At 41.9% G+C, this 20,516-nt stretch overlaps 1 protein-coding gene across 2 annotated transcripts in view; it reads right to left on the reverse strand.

The window, feature by feature from the left end:
* Positions 1 to 11,230: 11,230 nt before the first annotated feature.
* The window catches only part of IFT81 (intraflagellar transport 81), a 230,339-nt gene continuing 221,053 nt past the window's right edge, over positions 11,231 to 20,516 (reverse strand). For both annotated transcript variants that reach the window (XM_073626490.1, XM_073626501.1), the window contains one exon: positions 11,231 to 12,063. In XM_073626490.1, the coding sequence (XP_073482591.1) occupies positions 11,881 to 12,063 (183 nt within the window). In that variant the 3' untranslated portion in view covers positions 11,231 to 11,880. The remainder of the gene's footprint in view (positions 12,064 to 20,516) is intronic.

Below are 20,516 nucleotides of genomic sequence, written 5' to 3' on the forward strand. Positions count from 1 at the left end.
GAGGACTTTAGTGAGAAGTGTAGTATCTTCTGACATTGCTCTGTGGTAAAGTCTATATGTCTTTCTCCCACCGCTTCAAATAGGGGACCATATGCCCTTCGGTAAGGAAAGATGTGAATAAATGATGAACAAGGGGGGTCTTAGAGAGCCTTAGAGAGCCTACTTAGTCAATGCAAAGTTGGTTTTCAAAGAGATTTAGTGGTCTTGATAACACCAAAGTAGGTGGTAGATTAGAGATTACATATCTGATTTGCAAGGACTTCCAGAGGTTAAGGTCACGGGGCCATCAGTTTTTGTCAGCGCGCCTATGGAGGGCCATATTTCGGAGAGGAGAAAAGGGGAGGCTTGATGTAGCTTTTTAGAGAGTAAGTCAAAGAAAAGGCCATCCAAGGAGCCGAGGGTAAATTTCAAGTTAACAAGGAGTAGGTGAAGGAAAGTTAATTTTTTCTCTAATAACATCACTTAAAATCAACAGGCTTTTTTATTTGGCTGTTTCAATTTTATTTCCAGTAGGGCTGAGACATCCTGCTATTACCACCAACACTCCAACCAACCTATAACATGGACACTTCCTCTATGAGCGGCATGTTTATGAGAATAACAAATAATTAAAATGCCCCTATGGCCATGGGATAATAGCTAACCTACTGAAAATCTCCAACCTGCTGTGTCTGCTGATAGGTAAGATACATTTACATGTTGCACAAGGAGTAATACATTCCTAGGTTTGAAATGAAAGTGTATAGGCAGCTATTACTTGGTATCTGAGGATAGAATGATTTCACAGGTTGCATCTTTACTACGACCTATAGGAAGACAATTCCGAAAAACTCTGTTTTAAATGATCAATGTTGCCATCCACAACATGCAATCAAAGTTCATATCCAGGGGACAAAATAACAGATTAAACCACAAACTGCTCGTTCACCTGCATAAACTGTTGATAGACACACATGAAAGAGAGAAAGGGAAGAGACCTATTTAAAAAATGTCAACAGAGGAATTATGGAGATATGAAAGAAAAAGGAGAGACATTCTCTGTCATTTTTTTTAACTAGATTTAGTGCTAATTTTAAACATATTATGGGAAGCGAAACTCCACCCTCTGAATCAACATTAAATATTTTTAATCTTTATGCTTCTAGCATTAGTAAATATGGAAAATAGAAAACTGCGCTCTGAGATAATGGAAAGCAGCTGGCACTCGCTAGACAAATCGTGTAAACAAATAAAAAATAATAATAGTGCAGGGCTTGTAGTTAGAAAAAAAGATACAGTACAAGTGAACAAATATTAGTAAAAATATTGTGACATAGAAAACTGTTGATATGCACCCAAATGACAAAAACACAAATGCTACAGTAAACAAATAGTGAATAACATGCTCTGATCGATAAACAAAATAAGCAATGATTTGATTTTCTCGGTGGACTTTTTTTTGTATTCACTTTTTTTATTCATTTTTTGATTTAGGAATATTTAATTTGGAGTTTTTGAACTTTAATCATTCATTGCTTTTTTTGTTTATTGATCAGAGCATGGTATTCACTATTCATTTACGGTTGCATTTGTGTTTTGTCATTTGTGTGCATAAAACAGTTTTCTAAGTCACAATATGTTTACTAATATTTGTTCATTTGCACAGTATCTTTTTTCTAGCTACAAGCGCTGAACTGTTAGCCTTAGTAAATAGACAGGAAAGTATATCATATTTACTGGTTTTCATTTTTATTTATTTTTTAACATTTTTTTAGTTGCTTCCGAGTTTCCAGGTCTAGGTGAGTGATGCCATACATCTCAGGAGACATTAGGAGTGGAGAAGGGGTTTTCTCAGCTAAGCACACCCTCCTGCCTGAATGTCTGTGCCAAGGACAAATGGATTCCAATAAGTAAATGCTACATGAATCATCTCCCTCTTACTCAAAATTTCTACTTTGTAGGGCTACTACAATACAAAGAAAAAAACAAAGAAAAATTATATATCTATATGCAACCAACTGCTTGACAAACATTTTTATTTGTAGAATAGTTTTAGGCACGAAACACATGAAAAACATAGCTATACAGTACCTATTAAAAACAAACTCAACTCTGAATGATCCTAATAGAAGAAAAAAATTCATGAATACATCCTAAAGCATAAATATACAGTATCTCACAAAAGTGAGAACACCCCTCACAAATTTTGTAAATATTTTATTATATCTTTTAATGTGACAACACTGAAGAAATGACACTTTGCTACAATGTAAAGTAGTGAGTGTACAGCTTGTATAACAGTGTAAATTTGCTGTCCCCTCAAAATAAATCAGCACACAGCCATTAATGTCTAAACCTCTGGCAACAAAAGTGAGTACACCCCTAAGTGAAAATGTCTAAATTGGGCCCAATTAGCCATTTTCCCTCCCCGATGTCATGTGACTCATTAGTGTTACAAGGTCTCAGGTGTGAATGTGGAGCAGGTGTGTTAAATTTGGTGTTATCGCTCTCACTCTCTCATACTAGTCACTGGAAGTTCAACATGGCACCTCATAGCAAACAACTCTCTGAGGATCTGAAAAAAAGAATTGTTGCTCTACATAAAGCTGGCCTAGGCTATAAGAAGATTGCCAAGACCCTGAAACTGAACTGCAGCACGGTGGCCAGGACCATACAGCTGTTTAACAGGACAGGTTCAACTCAGAACAGGCCTCGCCATGATCGACCAAAGAAGTTGAGTGCACATGCTCAGCATCATACCCATAGGTTGTCTTTGGGAAATAGACGTATGTGTGCTGCCAGCATTGCTGCAGAGGTTGAAGGGGTGAGGGGTCAGCCTGTCAGTGTTCAGACCATCACCGCACACTGCATCAAATTGGTCTGTATGGCTGTCGTCCCAGAAGGAAGCCTCTTCTAAAGATGATGCACAAGAAAGCCTGCAAACAGTTTGATGAAGACAAGCAGACTAAGGACATGGATTACTGGAACCATGTTGTGTGGTCTGATGAGACCAAGATAAACTTATTTGTTTCAGATGGTGTGGTGGCAGCCAGGTGAAGAGTACAAAGACACATGTGTCTTGCCTACAGTAAAGCATGGTGGTGGGAGTGTCATGGTCTGGGGCTGCATGAGTGCTGCTGGCACTGGAGAGCTACAATTCATTGAGGGAACCATGAATGACAACATGTACTGTGTCATACTGAAGCAGAACATGATCTCCTCACTTCAGAGACTGGGCGGGAGGGCTGTATTCCAACATAACTACCCCAAACACACCCCAAGATGACCACTGCCTTGCTAAAGAAGCTAAGGGTAAAGGTGATAGACTTGCCAAGCATGTCTCCAGACCTAAACCCTATTGAGAATCTGTGGGGCATCCTCAAATGAAAGGTGGAGGAGCGCAAGGTCTCTAACATCCACCAGCTCCGTGATGTCGTCATGGAGGACTCCGGTGGCAACCTGTGAAGCTCTGGTGAACTCCATGCCCAAGAGGGTTAAGGCAGTGCTGGAAAATAATGGTGGCCACACAAAATATTGACACTTTGGGCCCAATTTGGACATTTTCACTCAGGGGTGTACTCACTTTTGTTGCCAGCGGTTTAGACATTAATGGCTGTGTGTTGAGTTATTTTAAGGGGACAGCAAATTTACACTGTTGTACAAGCTGTGCACTCATTACTTTACATTGTAGCAAAGTGTAATTTCTTCAGTGTTGTTACATGAAAAGATATAATAAAATATTTACAAAAATGTGAGGGGTGTACTCACTTTTGTGAGATACTGTACATTCTGACTCATAATAAACGTATTAACCATATACAGTATCTCACAAAATTGAGTACACCCCTCACATTTTTGTAAATATTTTATTATATCTTTTCATGTGACAACACTGAAGAAATTACACTTTGCTACAATGTAAAGTAATGAGTGTACAGCTTGTATAACAGTGTAAATTTGCTGTCCCCTCAAAATAACTCAACACACAGCCATTAATGTCTAAACTGCTGGCAACAAAAGTGAGTATACCCCTAAGTGAAAATGTCCAAATTGGGCCCAATTAGCCATTTTCCATCCCCGGTGTCACGTGACTCGTTAGTGTTAGAAGGTCTTAGGTGTGAATGGGGATCAAGTGTGTTAAATTTGGTTTTATCGCTCTCACTCATACTGGTCACTGGAAGTTCAACATGGCACCGCATGGCAAAGAACTCTCTGAGGATCTAAAAAAAAAAATTGTTTCTCTACATAAAGATGCCCTAGGGGCTATAAGAAGATTGCCAAGACCCTGAAACTGAGCTGCAGCATGGTGGCCAAGACCATACAGCAGTTTAACAGGTCAGGTTCCACTCAGAACAAGCCTTGCCATGGTCGACCAAAGAAGTTGATTGCATATGCTCAGCATCATATCCAGAGGTTGTCTTTGGAAAATAGACGTATGAGTGCTGCCAGCATTGCTGCAGAGGTTGAAGGGGTGGGGTGTCAGCCTGTCAGTGCTCAGACCATACGCCGCACTCTGAATCAAATTGGTCTGCATGGCTGTCATCCCAGAAGGAAGCCTATTCTAAAGATGATGCACAAGAAAGCCTTGCTGAAGACAAGCAGACAAGGGCATGGATTACTGGAACCACGTCCTGTGGTCTGATGAGACCAAGATAAACTTATTTGGTTCAGATGGTGTCGAGTGCGTGTGGCGGCAACCAGGTGAGGAGTAAAAAGACACAGGGGGTTATTTACGAAAGGCAAATCCAATTTGCACTACAAGTGCACTGCAAGTGCACTTGAAAGTGCAGTCGCTCTAAATCTAATAGGTGGATCTAAAATGAGGGGAACCTCTGCTGATTTTATCATCCAATCATGTGCAAGCTAAAATGCGTTTTTTTATTTCCCTTGCATGTCCCCCTTGGCTTTACAGTGACTTTACTTCCAAGTGCACTTTCAAGTGCACTTGTAGTGCAAAGTGGATTTGCCTTTAGTAAATAACCTCAACAGTGTCAATATTTTGTGTGGCCACCATTATTTTCCAGCACTGCCTTAACCCTCTTGGGCATAGAGTTCACCAGAGCTTCACAGGTTGCCACTGGAATGCTCTTCCACGACAACATCATGGAGCTGGTGGATGTTAGAGACCTTGCGCTCCTCCACCTTCTGTTTGAGGATGCCCCACAGATTCTCAATAGGGTTTAGGTCTGGAGACATGGTTGGCCAGTCCTTCACCTTTACTCTCAGCTTCTTTAGCAAGGCAGTGGTCATCTTGGAGGTGTATTTGGGGTTATTAAATCTTTCCAGTAATCTAATTAAAACTGAAAAAAAATCATATATTTTTTTTTTTACACAGGTAGTCAGTGTATGTGATGGAGCCCCATTGCCAAATACATGGGAGTGGGGTTGAAATATCTAGAATAATTTTACATTGGACATATAATTGGACATTCATATAATTAAATAAGTACTCTCTACAATTCTAAAAACTGCAGTAAAGATGTTTCCCATAGCAAAAATATTCCAGCTGTCATACTTCCAGAGGTAATAAAACAAATCCAAAAGTGACTGGATGCACTTTATCAACATACTGTATTCTAGCTGTTACAAGTGAAATCTCTTATCTATCTTCTAGTAGTGGCAGGGGAAAACCATGCATGAGACAAGGACATCCAGGAACAGTCCAAGCAGGTTTGCCCTGCATTTTATTTCACAAGGAGGCAAAAAAAAAAAAAAAAGATTAACTGGTGAGGGTGCTTTACCATAAGTCCATAGCATAAAAAAAAAAAAATCTATTTATCTAAACTACTAACTAAACTCAGGTCAGTTCCTAAATAACAGGGTGCCCCTCAAACCATACAGGTGGCTCTTTTTGTGTTTTGTTGATAGTCAGCCTTTTCACCCAGCAGCAGGCTCTCAATGTACAGGGGGAGAGACCTAAGCATCAGTCAGTTTAAGAGAGAAGTATGGGCTTAAAAGTAAATTAAAAAAAAAAAAAAATATTATATATATATATATATATATATATATATATATATATATATATATATATATATATATACATACACACACACACAGTATTTCACATTTTTTGTAAATTTTTAATATATCTTCTCATGTGACAACTGTCAGGGCTGGGCCCTTCCTTCTCTGAGCTGGCCACTCAGCTGTCAGCTAATTGCCAGTTTCCATCTCTCTCCACAGTTACTCAGCTGTTATTGATATCCTGCTCATCAGTCCTGCCTACTTAAGCCATCCAGTCCAGAGGAGCTCTGCCTTCACCTTGGTCAACATCACAGAAACAATCTCCTGTGATCCTGTTCAAGACTTGCTTTGCTGACATCACTTCTAGCTCCAGATCCTGCTTGCTGTTCCACTACATTGATTCCTGACTTCTGGCTTAGCTGACTATCTGTTCGGGTTACTGAACTTTGGCTATGTTTTGACTACGTTTGTCCTTTTTACTTTTATTATTAAACAAGTGTGATTTAACTGTACTTCTGTCTCGGCCTGATTTCATGGTTTCTGACAACACTGAAGAAATTACACTTTGCTACAATGTAAAGTAGTGAGTGTACAGCCTGTATGACAGTGTAAATTTGCTGTGACTAAAATGACTAAACCGCTGGCAAAAAAGTGAGTACACACCTAAGTGGAATCTGTCCTGTTAAAACGCTGTATGGTTTTGGCCACCGTGCTGCAGCTCAGTTTCAGGGTCTTAGCAATCTTCTTATAGCCTAGGCCATCTTTATGTAGAGCAACGATTCATTTTTTTCAGATCCTCAGAGAGTTCTTTGCCATGAGGTGCCACGTTGAACTTCCAGCGACCAGTATGAGAGAGTGAGAGCGATAACACCAAATTTAACACACCTGCTCCCCATTTACACCTGAGACCTTGTAACACTAACGAGTCACATGACACCGGGGAGGGAAAATGGCTAATTGGACCCAATTTGGAGATTTTCACTTAGGGGTATACTCACTTTTGTTGCCAGCAGTTTAGACATTAATGGCCGTGTGTTGAGTTACACTGTTATGCCGCGTACACACGATCGCACATTCCGACAGCGAAATCCATCCAACTTGTCTTGCATACACACGGTCACACAAATCTTGTCGGAAATTCTGAATGTCAAGAACGCAGTGACATACAACACGTATGACGAGCCGAGAAAAATGAAGTTCAATAGCTAGTGTGGCTCTTCTGCTTGATTACGAGCATGCGTGGAACTTTGTGCGTCGGAATTGTGTACACCCGATCGAAATTTATGACAATGGATTTTCTTGTCGGAAAATTTGAGATCCAGATCTTAAATTTTGTTTGTCGGAAATTCCGACGGAAAATGTCCAATGGAGCCTACACACGATCGGAAAAAGCTCCTATCGAACATTTCCCGTCAGAAAATCCGACCGTGTGTACGCGGCATTATGCATGCTGTACACTCACTACTTTACATTGTAGCAAAGTGTAATTTCTTCAGTGTTGTTACATGAAAACATATAATAAAATATTTACAAACATGTGAGGGGTGTACTCACTTTTATGAGATACTGTCCAATCACGGCTGATCACGATGTAAACAGGAAGAGACGGTGATTGGCTTTTCCTCACTCGCGTCTGACTGCCGGTTCTCCTGACAGGGGGGGTCTGCACTGATTGTTTATTAGCGCAGCCCCCCCTCGGATGCCCACACTGGACCACCAGGGAATACCGCCAGGACCACCAGGGAAGCCCCCAGCATGTGGATGACCCCATGGCCATCCACATGTGAAAATTGATGCCAAACATAAGCCAATCAGTGCCCACAAATGGGCACTGACTGGCACCTCTGTGGCACAATAAAAAACAGTGATGCCAAGCAATGCCACCCATCAGTGTCATCAGTGCCCACCTATTAGTGCCACCCATAAGTACCCATCAGTGCCACCTACGAGTGCCCATAAGTGCGGCCTATGAGTGCTCATCAGTGCTGCATACCAGTGCCACCTATCAGTGCTGCCTATCAGTGCCCATCAGTGCTGCCTATCAGTGCCCATCATCAGTGCCCATCAATGCCACCTAATTGGTGCCCATCAGTGCCGCCTTATCAGTGCCCGTCAGTACAGCCATATCAGTGCCCGTCGTTAAAGAAGAAAACTTACTTATTTACAAAAATTTTTAACAGAAACAAAGAAAAACTTTTTTTTTTTCAAAATTTTCGGTCTTTTTTTATTTGTTGCTCAAAAAATAAAAAAATCGCAGAGGTGATCAAATACCACCAAAAGAAAGCTCTATTTGTGGGAAGAAAATTATTAAAAAAATTTTGGGTACAGTGTAGCATGACCGCGTAATTGTCATTCAATTTGCGACAATGCTGAAAGCTGAAAATTGGCTTGGGCAGGAAGGAGTATAAGTGCCTGGTATTGAAGTGGTTGAACGATGCTCAATTGGTACTACGGGGCCCAAAGTGTGCCAAGAAAATATCCCCCACACCACCACCACCAGCTTGAAAGGTTGATACAAGGCAGGATGGATGCATGCGTTCATGTTGTTTATGCCAAATTCTGAAGCTACCATCTGAATGTCGCAGCTGAAAATGAGATTCCAGCCTGTCTTGTACCAACAACCATGTCATGTTCAAAGTCACTTAAATCAATCCCCTTTCTTGGCCATTCTCATGCTCGGTTTGAACTTCAGCAAGTTGTCTTCATCACATCTAGATGCCTAAATGCCCTGAGTTGCTGCCATGTGATTGGCTAATTAGCAATTTATGTTACCAAGCAATTGAACAGATGTACCTAATAAAGTGTCCGGTGAGTATATATCCACACATAGATTTCTACAGGGACCACAAAGACCACATATACATGGCTTACATATCACCCATATTGCTAGGACCCAATAAACAGATGACCATAAAGAACATAATGAGTCTAAAGGTTCACTCACTCTCATGAGACTTTAAATTGAAGAGACTTTATTCCGTGTATAAAGGCAAAAGTCTATCCATCAAAGGAGAATGTAGGGAGCACCACCACAGGATCAAGAGGGAAAAAATGCACTGAACAGATTAGTTTGTATCCCAACTTCCTCAGAGACTGCCCAACCCACAAAAGAGTTCCACATACCTAAATATCAGGCTAGGCAATAAAGATTTCACCCAAACACAGCCCCCGCCCCTTTACTGGAAAACCAGGGTATTCCATTGTTCCACTCAGTTCCTCCTACAGGGAAAAGCCTGCTAAAAGCACGTTGGCAGCGTGCCATCATCACGCACACACTGGAAGTGCCACAATGCATAAAAACATCACAACATTGAAAAAGTCATGATGTAAGTGTAACATGCTTATGTGGTGCCTTAACGCACAGAGCAGAATGACACTACACTCTCCTAGGTGGCAAACAGGAAGTATTACCATTCTAAAAGGCAAACTTAGCCCGGAGTGCAACCAAGGGGGAAACAAACAAAAGACTAATAAATACATTCTTATAATAAAAAAAAAAGGGTGTGTTGCATGTAAGTCTCAGATCCATTTGGATACTCGCTGTAATTTTTGTTTGCACACACTCCTCTCCTCAACTGGAGTGTAGTATTGCCCTTTATTTGGACCAAGAGTAGGTGTCTTCGCAAAATGTCTCTGATGGCCATCCTTGCAAAGTGTCCATCAATATACTCTTGCAAAGAATCCATAGGTCCCAGCCCCACATCAGCAAACATGGGCCAGGAACTCCCCTCCCTGTGAAGAAGAAAAGTACAGGGGGCATACATTTTGCCCCTCGAGGCCAAACTTCCACGGAACATAACTGAAACCTCTTCAACTTGGTGAGCTTGTGTTAAGCAGCCACTTCTAGGCCACGGTAGTTGCTTAGGTGAACTGTAAGTTATGGGCGTAGCAATAGGGGTTGCAGGGGTAGCAAAGGTTACCCCACATATGCTCCAGGGGGCCTGGACAGCAAGAGAAACCATCATGCCTGCAGAAGCTGAAAGCCCGGTTCTCCTCCTCCCCACCAGCATTCAGCTACTGCAGGAAAATACAGCTGATCAGATGTAGTAAATGCCATCCCCACAGTTCTGCTCTTCTTCTTGCCCAGGTGCCCTGTGTAGCTATATTGGTCCCCCTCCCCCGCAGCCCTGCTGCTTGGCTCGAGATCACAGTGAAGCAATCAGGGATCCAAGCTTGAGCCGAAGAGTTCCCTGAAAGCATTTAACTCCATAGGAGCCAGGTAACAACAGAGGTAGGGAGTAGAGGATTTAATGGGATTTAAATTAGTGATGCTATATACAGTAAGTACCTGTAATAAATAAGGGTGTCTCTTTTCTTTCAATAAAATATTGATGTGATGCTGAGTCAAACTGGGAGCTGGCACCCTCGACTGAACGGCTGTAGGAATAATTATGTGAAGGAGAGCGTGAGTTTTGTTTTCACAAATGATATAAGCAGCTAATTGAATGTTTCAGGGCAGGCTGAGCACTTTTCCACTGACCGTTGACTATTAGGGCGATCATTATTCCCTAGGCCAATGTTTCTCAACTCCAGTCCTCAAGTAGCCCCGCCAATAGGTCATGTTTTCAGGCTCTCCATTATTTTGTACAGGTGATTTGATCAGTTTCTCTGCCTTAGTAATTACCACAGCCGTTTCACCCGAGAGAAATCCTGAAAACATGACCTGTTGGCGGTACTTGAGGACTTGAGTTGAGAAACATTGCCCTAGGCTACAGAATTGTACATTCTGGTAAACAGTATTTTTACCATTTTATCTAAATATGTATTTTGTAAATGTGTTTGTAATTGCTGTAAGCTGCCATAGGTTGATCATCTGGGATGGCTTGTACAAGACGATTGTTATTATTTACACCAACATGGCTGGTGGCCAAGCCTAGAAAGCCTGTCACCCTTCCTTACTTTGCAGCAAATGCCCATTGTAAAAAGACATTCTGATAAGGAGGGGGTATCCAGGCAGAGGTATTAATTGTTCGCTACAGCTGCTAAACTTGAGTTTAGGAGCTTTTGGCATTTTTTTGCCAAAGCTCCTAAACTCAACTCCATAAAAGCCTACGTGTCCATGTACACACAGGCTTTTACCAGGGTTTAGGAGCTGCTGAGGTTAAGGGATCTTCAACCTTCTCTCTCCTGAACGCAAAAGAATTGCGTTCAGGATAGAAACGTTTTGACCGCCGGTAGCAAAATCGCGCCACAATTTTCCCACGTTTTCCCGTGGCTGGTGGTCGAAATAGGCTATGTGTACATACAGTATAAAAGAATTAAAGCACCCCTTTACTATGCACACAGGTTTATGCTGTTTTAATTGTTTTTATTGAACTTTTTCAAGTAGTACAAAAGAAAAATCATTACATTATGTAACAAAAGAATATGTTGGGTGTAGTTCCGCTTTAAGAGCATTGGTACAGTGTTAAGACAAATAGTGATTGAGACAAGAAATGTCTGTTCTGCGGCTTTAACCTGGGGCTAGGCAACCATTACAAGAAAAGGTAGGTGTCAGATCTTTACCCAACTCCATATGGCCACCAAAGCCACTTTATTGAGAAACATTATTTGTAAAATAATAATGCCATTTAATATAGTTATGTATATTGATTGTATTTTGATCAATTTACTACGCAAAATAAAAAGGAATCAGACTTTAACTAGATACAAGTCACACAAAAGAAATGGTAATTTAAACTTGTACCGAGATATATTTTAGAACAAATGCTTTGGAGACTCTACAGACCTGAAACACTTTTCAAGCAACAGCCCTTGTAGTAATGCAAGTTTACCTTTTATTATTAATTTGTTTGACAGCTAAAGTGTATAAGTGACAGGATGGATTAATTAGATGAGTGTATTTGGCAGTTATACCACTGCCAAAACCTAGCTAAAATATATTTTATATAAATTCATTAGGTGCACACATATTTCTTCCTACAGTTTGCAGAACATCTATAAGATGAGGCGGTCTTCTCCTCCTTCTTGAATCACTCGCTCAGTTAACACTTGATTTTGCAGTTTCAGAAAACCCGTTTTCTTACATTCCATCAGCTTCTCAAAATCTTTCCACATCTTTACTTGTTTCATGTTTGGTCCATGGCTTTCTCTTACTGACTTTTGCTGCTCTCTTAATTTCTGCAATAAAAAAAGTAAGATATAGATTGTCTTTTGCTTTTATTTTTTGACCTTGAAAAGATGGGTAATTAAAAGAAACCAGTTTATTAAAGCTGAACTTCAGGCAAAAACATTTAGTGTTGTGATTTCCTTTAAAAATAAGTAAATGTAAATTTATAAACAACTAGCATAAATACCTGCGGTTGTAAACCTTCCTTTTTTCTTAAATAAAAATAACAAACATGCCTATACTTACCTGCTCTGTGCAACGGTTTTGCATAGAGCAGCCCCGATCCTCCTCCTCTGGGGTCCCCCGCCGGCGGTCCAGGCCCCTCCTCTTCATCGGGTGCCCCCCACGGAAAGCTGCTTTCCCTGGGGGCAGCCATGCGGGCTCGCTCCTAAGTCCTGCTGCTGCGTCCATTGACTAGGCCCCGCCCCCCACTTCACAGGATTTGATTGACAGTAGTGGGAGCCAATGGCTTCAGCTGTTATCAATCTGTCCAAAGTGGAGAGTGACAGCGGCTGGAACTGCTGCGCTCCTGAACATTGCTGGATCGGAACGGGCTCAGGTAAAAAAGGGGGGGGGGGGGCGCAGCTGCAGCACAGAAGGCTTTTCACCTGAATGCTTAGGTGAAAAACCTTAAGGCTTTAGAACCACTTTAATCTGTTGTGGTATCAGCTACCTGTCAGCCTTTGAACAGCAACGAAGAGACTGGGTGAAGGAGGGGTAGCACTAGGAGCTAATCAGGTTGTGTTGCATGCACATCGGCTGACAGGAACAATGATGGTGATTGGATGAACCCCTGATAATGTCTATATGAAAAAATGCATAGAGAGAAGTGGAAGAAGCGGGACAGGAAGAAGTGAAGTCATCATGCACACCAGAGTCTGCTACTGACTGTGTAACATTGGGGTCGCTTTACTAAAACTGTAGAGTGCAAAATCTGGCGCAGCTGTGCATAGTAGCAAATCAGCTTCTACCTTCAGATTGTTAAATTAAGTTTTGAGAAAAAAAAATGGAAGCTGGTTTCTATGCAGAGCTGCACCACATTTTGCACTCTCCAGTTTTAGTAAATCAACACCATTATGTACGGGCACTTTTATCAAAAGCTTTTTAGTATCAATACATGTGAATGTTCTTTTGATTATAACTGGTTTTGACCACCTGAGTACCTTGAATGTTGGTGATACACCCTTCAACAAAATTTCTAGGCTATCTCCTACATTCCACCTCCGCCATCATTTTTATTGGCAAATACTGGCTGGCACATCCGATCTGGATTGCCACAAATAGGATGAGTCCTCTTCTAATTATTAGTAGTTTTGAGTGTGTGAAGTGAGGCAAGAATTCTAAGAAGCACTGGATTTTGTTTTTTTTCAAAATGTAATTTTTTAACATGTTACTATGAACTTTTTGACTTGACCTAAAAATGTATAGACAATGTTTTGTAACCTGCTATTATGTACATGGGGGCTAATGGAAATATAAGACTGTACTATTATTGATACACTAATTTGGGGGCTTTTTACAGGTGTAGCGGCCTAATTTTATTTATTCATTAGGTTTGTATTTGTATACTGCTAGCATATACTTTTTGAACAATAACATAAATTTATACATATACAAGCAGCTGGGGCACATGTAGATAGATGTTCATAATACCCTACTGTATATCAACTCAGGTCAGTGAATTACAGCCACGGTACTGGAAAATGACTAATCTCTTGAAATCCAAATTATGCACACTTGTTTATTGACCATACAGCACTGATGTGTATATTGAAACCTAGGAATATTTGTGGTTGCTATATTTAGGACCAATATGAGAAAGAAAATAGCTAAAAATATCTGGAATAATGCAAAATATGTTGCACATTAAAAAAACTAAAACTCCCTTAATAGGAGCTCCTACCTTATCTCACTCCTTTGCGAACTAACCCATTACTAACTTCTGCATTCACCCCATTGGCAAATATATTTCATAATCCTGCCTTTCCTCCCGGTATGGACATAGGGGCATTTAAGTGGTGGACAGACAAGGGCTTATATTGTATCGGCCACTTCTTCAGTCACGCCCCTTCACCCTCTCTCATGGTTCCTCGTCCTAAAAATGCCTGTTTCAGAATTTTTAAAATTTTTTTCAAAATTTCTTACTTTCCACGTTCGATTTGGCCAGCCAGAAGGTGCACTAGGGATAAGGGCACTAAAGGGGGCAGCTCTATGATGTATGAATCGCTGCTCACCCCACCTCAGAAACAGCCATACATGCTGGCCTGGGAGAGGGATCCCAATTGTGATGATGACCTGGATTCCTGGTCAGCTAGGCTTCAGGTCGCCTATAAGGGAATAATATATGTATCTCTTGTAGAGGCCAGACTTAAAGTGCTCACCAGATGGTACTTGGTTCTGACTTGCCTGGCCAGGATGTATGCTAAGGCAACATCGGAATGTTTCAGGGGCTGTTTATTGCGGGGTTTGATGTTGCATATATGGTGGGAGTGCCCTAAAATTAGGGTATTCTGGAATAGGGTGTTCTCGATGCTCGGCAAGGTAATAGGGCCCTCTATTGATCAACAACCAAGCTTGGCCCTGTGTAATGGTTTACCTAATGAGTGGCCATGTCCGTTGAAACGTCTGATTTACTTTATACTGCTGGCAGCTAAGATCACTATTGTGGGAGCATGGAAGACACCCCTAGTATCACCTAGTATTACAGTCGATTTAAACACAAAATATCATGGATTATGATACATGAAAAAATTGCTATTATTATCAACGACCGAAGTGCTTTGAACGAACATGGGAACCCTGGGCATCATATATTCATGTACCTTTGTTGTGACCATAGGTACTGTGCAGACACCGAGCTCCTCCCCCCCTAATATTTCTACATCTTCGTCCTAGTTCTCTCCTAGTCCAAAAGCTCATAAAATAAACAACAACTTTTTTTCCCCCTCTCCTCTCCTTTTCTCCTTCTTTTGTCTCTATCCTTTTCGCTTTCCCCTTTTTCTTTACAACACCGAGAAATTCTCTCTCAAGGTTCAGTTGTGAGACCTACGGTTGTACTATAGTGGGTGACAGATAGCGTTAACTGTGATTTACGACTAATTAACTGAATTCACCTTCTTGGTTCTGTTATTCGCTACACGTCAGATTGTCTAAACTAAAGAGTTAGTGGGTTCTGTTCCTATGACTTGATATCACCACTTCGTTAGGTCTTTTTTTATTGGTCTTAGAACTTGCCCAACTAAACTACTGTCCTGAAACTCTCTAATTGAACAAAAATTATAACCTTCAACAATTCAACCTGAAGTTGGGCAGTGTTATCCTGCCCCTGTAACAGCTTGCTCCCATATGGAGTGGCGGGGGATGTGGAGTGACACCTTTTACTTTAGGCTTAGCATTAGTGTTAATTGTGTTCTTTCCTGATTGTTACATGATTATAGCAAAAGATTTTATCCACGTGAATTTCTTTACAATGTCCAAATATATAACAGATGCTGTTCTATTTTTGTTAGTTCATTACGTTAAAAGTCAATAAAAATATTGAAACTAAAAAAACTAAAACTGCATTTTTTTTCACACGTATTTATCTACTTATCATAAAATGTAGTCCAGGTATTTTGAAAACAAATTGAAGACCTCATAACTGCTAAAAAAAAATGAATGAAAATCATTTTCATTTGAAAAGTGGTTAAAAAGATACCGAGTAAACTAGCACACCAAATAGGCAAAATTTGGTTGGTCAAAAAGGGTTTGATTACCCCTAGATATAAAAAGGTTCAATTTCACTCAAAAATACTAGAATACTATTACATATTTTGTTCAGGGGCGAATAGTTCACCCGAAAATCCAGCAAAATGGGCTTCTGTAATTGATAGTCTTGTTTTACTGTTCTTCATCCCTATGTCTGTATCATGTAGGAAATTTATATACAAATTCAGCTTGGCTGACAATGGCAGTATCAGCAGAGACAAACAGAAGAACCTTATGTCACGTATGATCTGCAAGGATTAAGGCCAGCTATAGAGGGTTCGATTTCCTGCTGAAGTGTGGCAGGCTGAATGTATCAAGTTGACCGATCAATTGGGTACAAACTAGGGTTGCCACCTGTCCGGTTTTGACCTGGACAGTCTGGGTTTTGACACATGTGCCTGGGTTTCAACCCGCCTGAAACCTGGACACATATAGCAACAGTTCAACCGTCCTGTGACCAGTGGCCCGGCCACAACATTTAGAGCGGCGCGTCCAGATTCCCGCGCCCGCCATCAATGTTATCACAAACATACTGCCTGTGCGCTCCGAGCCCAGCTCAGCGATAGGCAGCCTGGCGCCCTGTGATTGGCTGAATGGGTCACGTGCGAGCGCTGGAGTTGGTCACATGTGGGGGCTGGACTGTGGGTGATCGCAGCCGCCCGGAGTCCTACCTCCCTGCCTGGCATGCGCTGTGTGTCTCCGCACTAAGGTGTCTTTCTCATATGCCCTCTCACCCCCCTCTGTCAGCCACCTCCTTTCTGTAAGCCATCCCCCCTCTGTCAGCTGTCCACCCTCTCAGTCAGCCACCCCCTCTATGTCAGCTACCCTCCCTCTCTCTGTCAGCTACCCTCCCTCTGTCAGCCTACCCCCCGTCAGCCACCCCCCCTCTGTCATTCACCCCCGTCAGCTCCCCTCTCTGTCAGCCACCCCCCCTCTGTCAGGCCACCCCCCTCTCTGTCAGGCCACCCCCCTCTCTGTCAGGCCACCCCCTCTTTCTTACCTCCTTTCTCTCTCACCCCCTCCCTCTCACCCCCCACCCCCTCTCTCTCCTGCCTCCTCCCCTCCTTTCTCTCACCTCCTTTCCCTAACTCTTTTCCCCTCATCAGGGGGTGGATGCCCCATGATTCCTAACAGCAGCCCTGTGAGTGAGTGCACCAGTGCCGACACACTGGACACAGAGATGTGGCATCTGCCTCTACTTTGCCTTCTCCCCAAGCCCCCCACACAATGGAAGGAAGGAAAATAGCACTACAGTAGAGCAGCTTCGCTCTGCCCCAAAACCTCCGGCTCCCACACTTCCTGGCTCGAAACTGCTCTCGGTAAGGCAGTTTAATGGGGGTCTTTAGGGGCAGGGGACACTGATGAGGGGTTTCTTGATCTAATAGAGGTCTCTAAAGGGGTGCTGATATAAGGGGACTAATGGGGGGAGTCTGTGTAGAGGGGGGTGGTGACTGCTGGTGACCCATTATATCAGCAGTCAGCACCCCCCCCCCTTAGAGACCTCTATTAAATAAGGTGAACTCTCCTTATATCAGCACCGACATTAGATCAGTTAATCCTTATATTACTCCACTCTCCTTAGAAAAACCCATTATATTCCCAGTCCCCTTATATCAGCACCCCCCTTAGAGACTGACGGTTTCTCTAATGAGGATCGGATATAGGGGGCTCTGAGTAAAAAAAAAAAAAAAAACACCTAAAATAAAACTAAATCGCCTCAAAAAAACTACGCAAAATAAATAAAAATGCAGTGCAACCTTCCTATTGCTAGTGGCTGCTATAGCCAGAGTAGACAATTGCTCGGTGGGAGGGATTGCCCTGCCAGCACTGTCTGTGTTGATGGGGGAACCTGTGGTTGCAGGAAAGAAATTCACACTGTCTATGGCCTGCCTAAGTATAAGGCAGCCCATACACGAGTCTTTTTTTGTTCAACCAGCAGGTTGAATAAAAAAAAAACTGACTTGATTCCCCCATCCACATCCAGAATCCTCCCCGCTGAGCTACTGTATTCTGACAGCGGGGAGACTTCCCTGCTGTCAGAATACATTGATCGATGCTACAAGCTATAGCCTGCAGTACCAATCAAGTGGGGAAAATCTGACAGGGTGGTTTTGTACAACCTCCCTGCCCATACATGGACCAAATTTCGGTCCGTCCCTGCTGAACCGTCTGAATTTTGATCCATGTATGGCCAGCTTAAGTTTACTTCTCAGATAGCCCTGAACATTTAACCCTTAAATCAGATTTTATAAATAAGTAAAAAATATTTTAGTGACTGGTTTTAAGTTACTTAAGTTAGTTCAGAGAAAACTGATAGTGATATTTAACTAGCACAATATACTGTAGCACACTATTCCAGGAATCTTAAAGAGGAAGTAAACCCCCCTTGTTTGTTTGTACCTATAGGTAAGCATATAATAAGGCTTACCTATAGGTACTGTAAACATCTCCTAAACTTGCACAGTTTAGGAGATATTTACTGTATACTGAACCGATTACGTCATCGGCACATGTGCTCTGAAGGAACAGCCGCAAGTGCTGTTTCTTCAGGGCCCTGTGCCGTGACCGGCGGCTCCCGTGCGCATGTGAGGGAGTGACGTCATCGCGGCTCCGGTCAATCACAGTGCTGGAGCCTGCGACCCCAGAAGAAACACCAGGGACGATGTCAGCCATCTCAGTGGTGTGTGGGCGCCGGGGAGAGGGCTTCGTTCTAAGGTGAGTATTTTATAATGAGCTAGTATGCGATGCATACTAGCTCATTATGCCTTTGTTTTACAGGGTTTTTTTTTGTTTTTTTTTGGGGGGGGGGTTTACAAACTCTTTGAGACTGCAGGAACCTGCCATTCTCTAAAGCCTGGTACACACAATGAGATGATCGTACGAATGATCATCAGCTTTTTTTTTGCATGCTAGTCTCATATCGAAAATGAAAAGGTTACTGCAGTTAAGAAAATTTTCGTACAACAGAATAAAAATTTGGAAGTGATGTAATGTGTTGTATTGTATTTTTGGACGAAAACTGTTTTGATTAAGTCAAAATCGTACAATCTGGTATCGTACGGAAAACGTTTTTGTGTTTGTTCTTTCGAATAATTTCAGATGAACTGTTGTGATCGGCTCTCGAAAGCTGTGAACTAACAAGCAGATTATTGTATAATCGCTTTTTCATACGATTTTCTGATCGTTGTGTACTAGGCTTAAGGGTCCATACACACCATGGGTTTGCAGCAATGTGTGTGAAGTGCATTCACTCTAAATGCCACCCCAATGCACTTTCTGATGGATGTGCGTTGCATCGCAGTACAGTGCATGCGACATACTAACATGCACTGTAGTGCAGGATGCTGTCAAAAAGTGGTGTGTGCACAATTTTTGCTAGTCCCTGCAACACACACCGGTCAGAATGGTGCGTTAGGGTACAACTGAGAATTAATGGCACTGCATCGCAGCAGCGCACAGGACGTGTGTTGTGATAAAGTGCACAGTAATGCGTGCATTATGTCAAAAGCACATTGTGAATGGCCTTAATAGGATTACAGTTCATTCCAAAAAACAGGTGTAACTTATAATTGGGATGATGAAAAAGGTGGTGTGTGTGCACAACATCTCCATGGAGAGTGACTTTCCATTATTTATATGAAATGCAATCGAGTAAGCTCACATTACAGTTGATGAATCATTGTAGGAACCTCTGCTGACGTCACTCCCCCGTGCCTCTACTCAAAAGCCTGCAGAGTGCCTGTTTCTCACAGTCTGCACACAAGAGCCAGGGAGGTTTCATACAACAATAATACGACTTTGCAACTAGAAAAAAAAGATGGTTTAACCAACAGAGGGCATGGGAAACAGGCATTATCTTATGAGTGCAGCAAGTACTGCTTTCCTGGAGCAATAAAGGGTTAGGATACAGACCCAGCTGCTATAATTAGAGATAAAAAAAAAAAAAAAATAGAGTCCTGCACATTATTTTAAAACAACTGGTCTAAGGAAAACACACGCACTTAATGAGCTATAAACACCTATTTACCAATAGACTATTTTTTATATATATATAGTTGCATTTTTTTTTATGTTTAGTCATGAAACGTTGTCACAGCTTAGTTTAATGGCATGCTATAAAGCGGAACTAAAAACTTTAAAGCTTTTTATAGCAAAAGAGACATGCCATGTCAGCCTATTTGCAATGTAAATTTTCAGCACGCCATAGTGCTGGAATGAATGAACTCCGGCTTGCATATGTGGGAGTTATGACATTCTGGAATTAATACGGCCAAATATCTTGTACCTGGAAAAAGACCAGGTAAATATGTTAGCACCAGTGAGGGGAAGTGGGTTATGTTCTGCTTTAGATAAATATCTGGCAGAATAAAGGGAAAAGCTATGGCACTATGTTAAAATACAGAGGAGTTTAGGGTTAGGATGGAAAGTTGGGGTAGAGGTCTCTTTAAGAGCACTGTAGATGTGTACAGCTCCTTAGGTAAGGTCTTGAACAACCTGTGGCACATGTGAGAACAAACAAGCAGACAAGGGCACCAGCATCTAAGTGTAGAGGGTGATAGGAATGCAGATAAGGAAGGGATAGAAATGCATGGGATGGAGCAGCATATGTTCCAATACGAGTGGAGTCCTCTGGGGAGCCATGTGGTGTTGCAGAGATTGGCAGGGATGCAGCAGGAGGGATGCAGAGCTGCGCCTGGACAGCCTAACTCACCTGATC

This window comes from Aquarana catesbeiana, linkage group LG01, assembly GCF_042186555.1.
Source record: "Aquarana catesbeiana isolate 2022-GZ linkage group LG01, ASM4218655v1, whole genome shotgun sequence".
In the NCBI taxonomy this organism is placed as follows: Eukaryota; Metazoa; Chordata; class Amphibia; order Anura; family Ranidae; genus Aquarana; species Aquarana catesbeiana.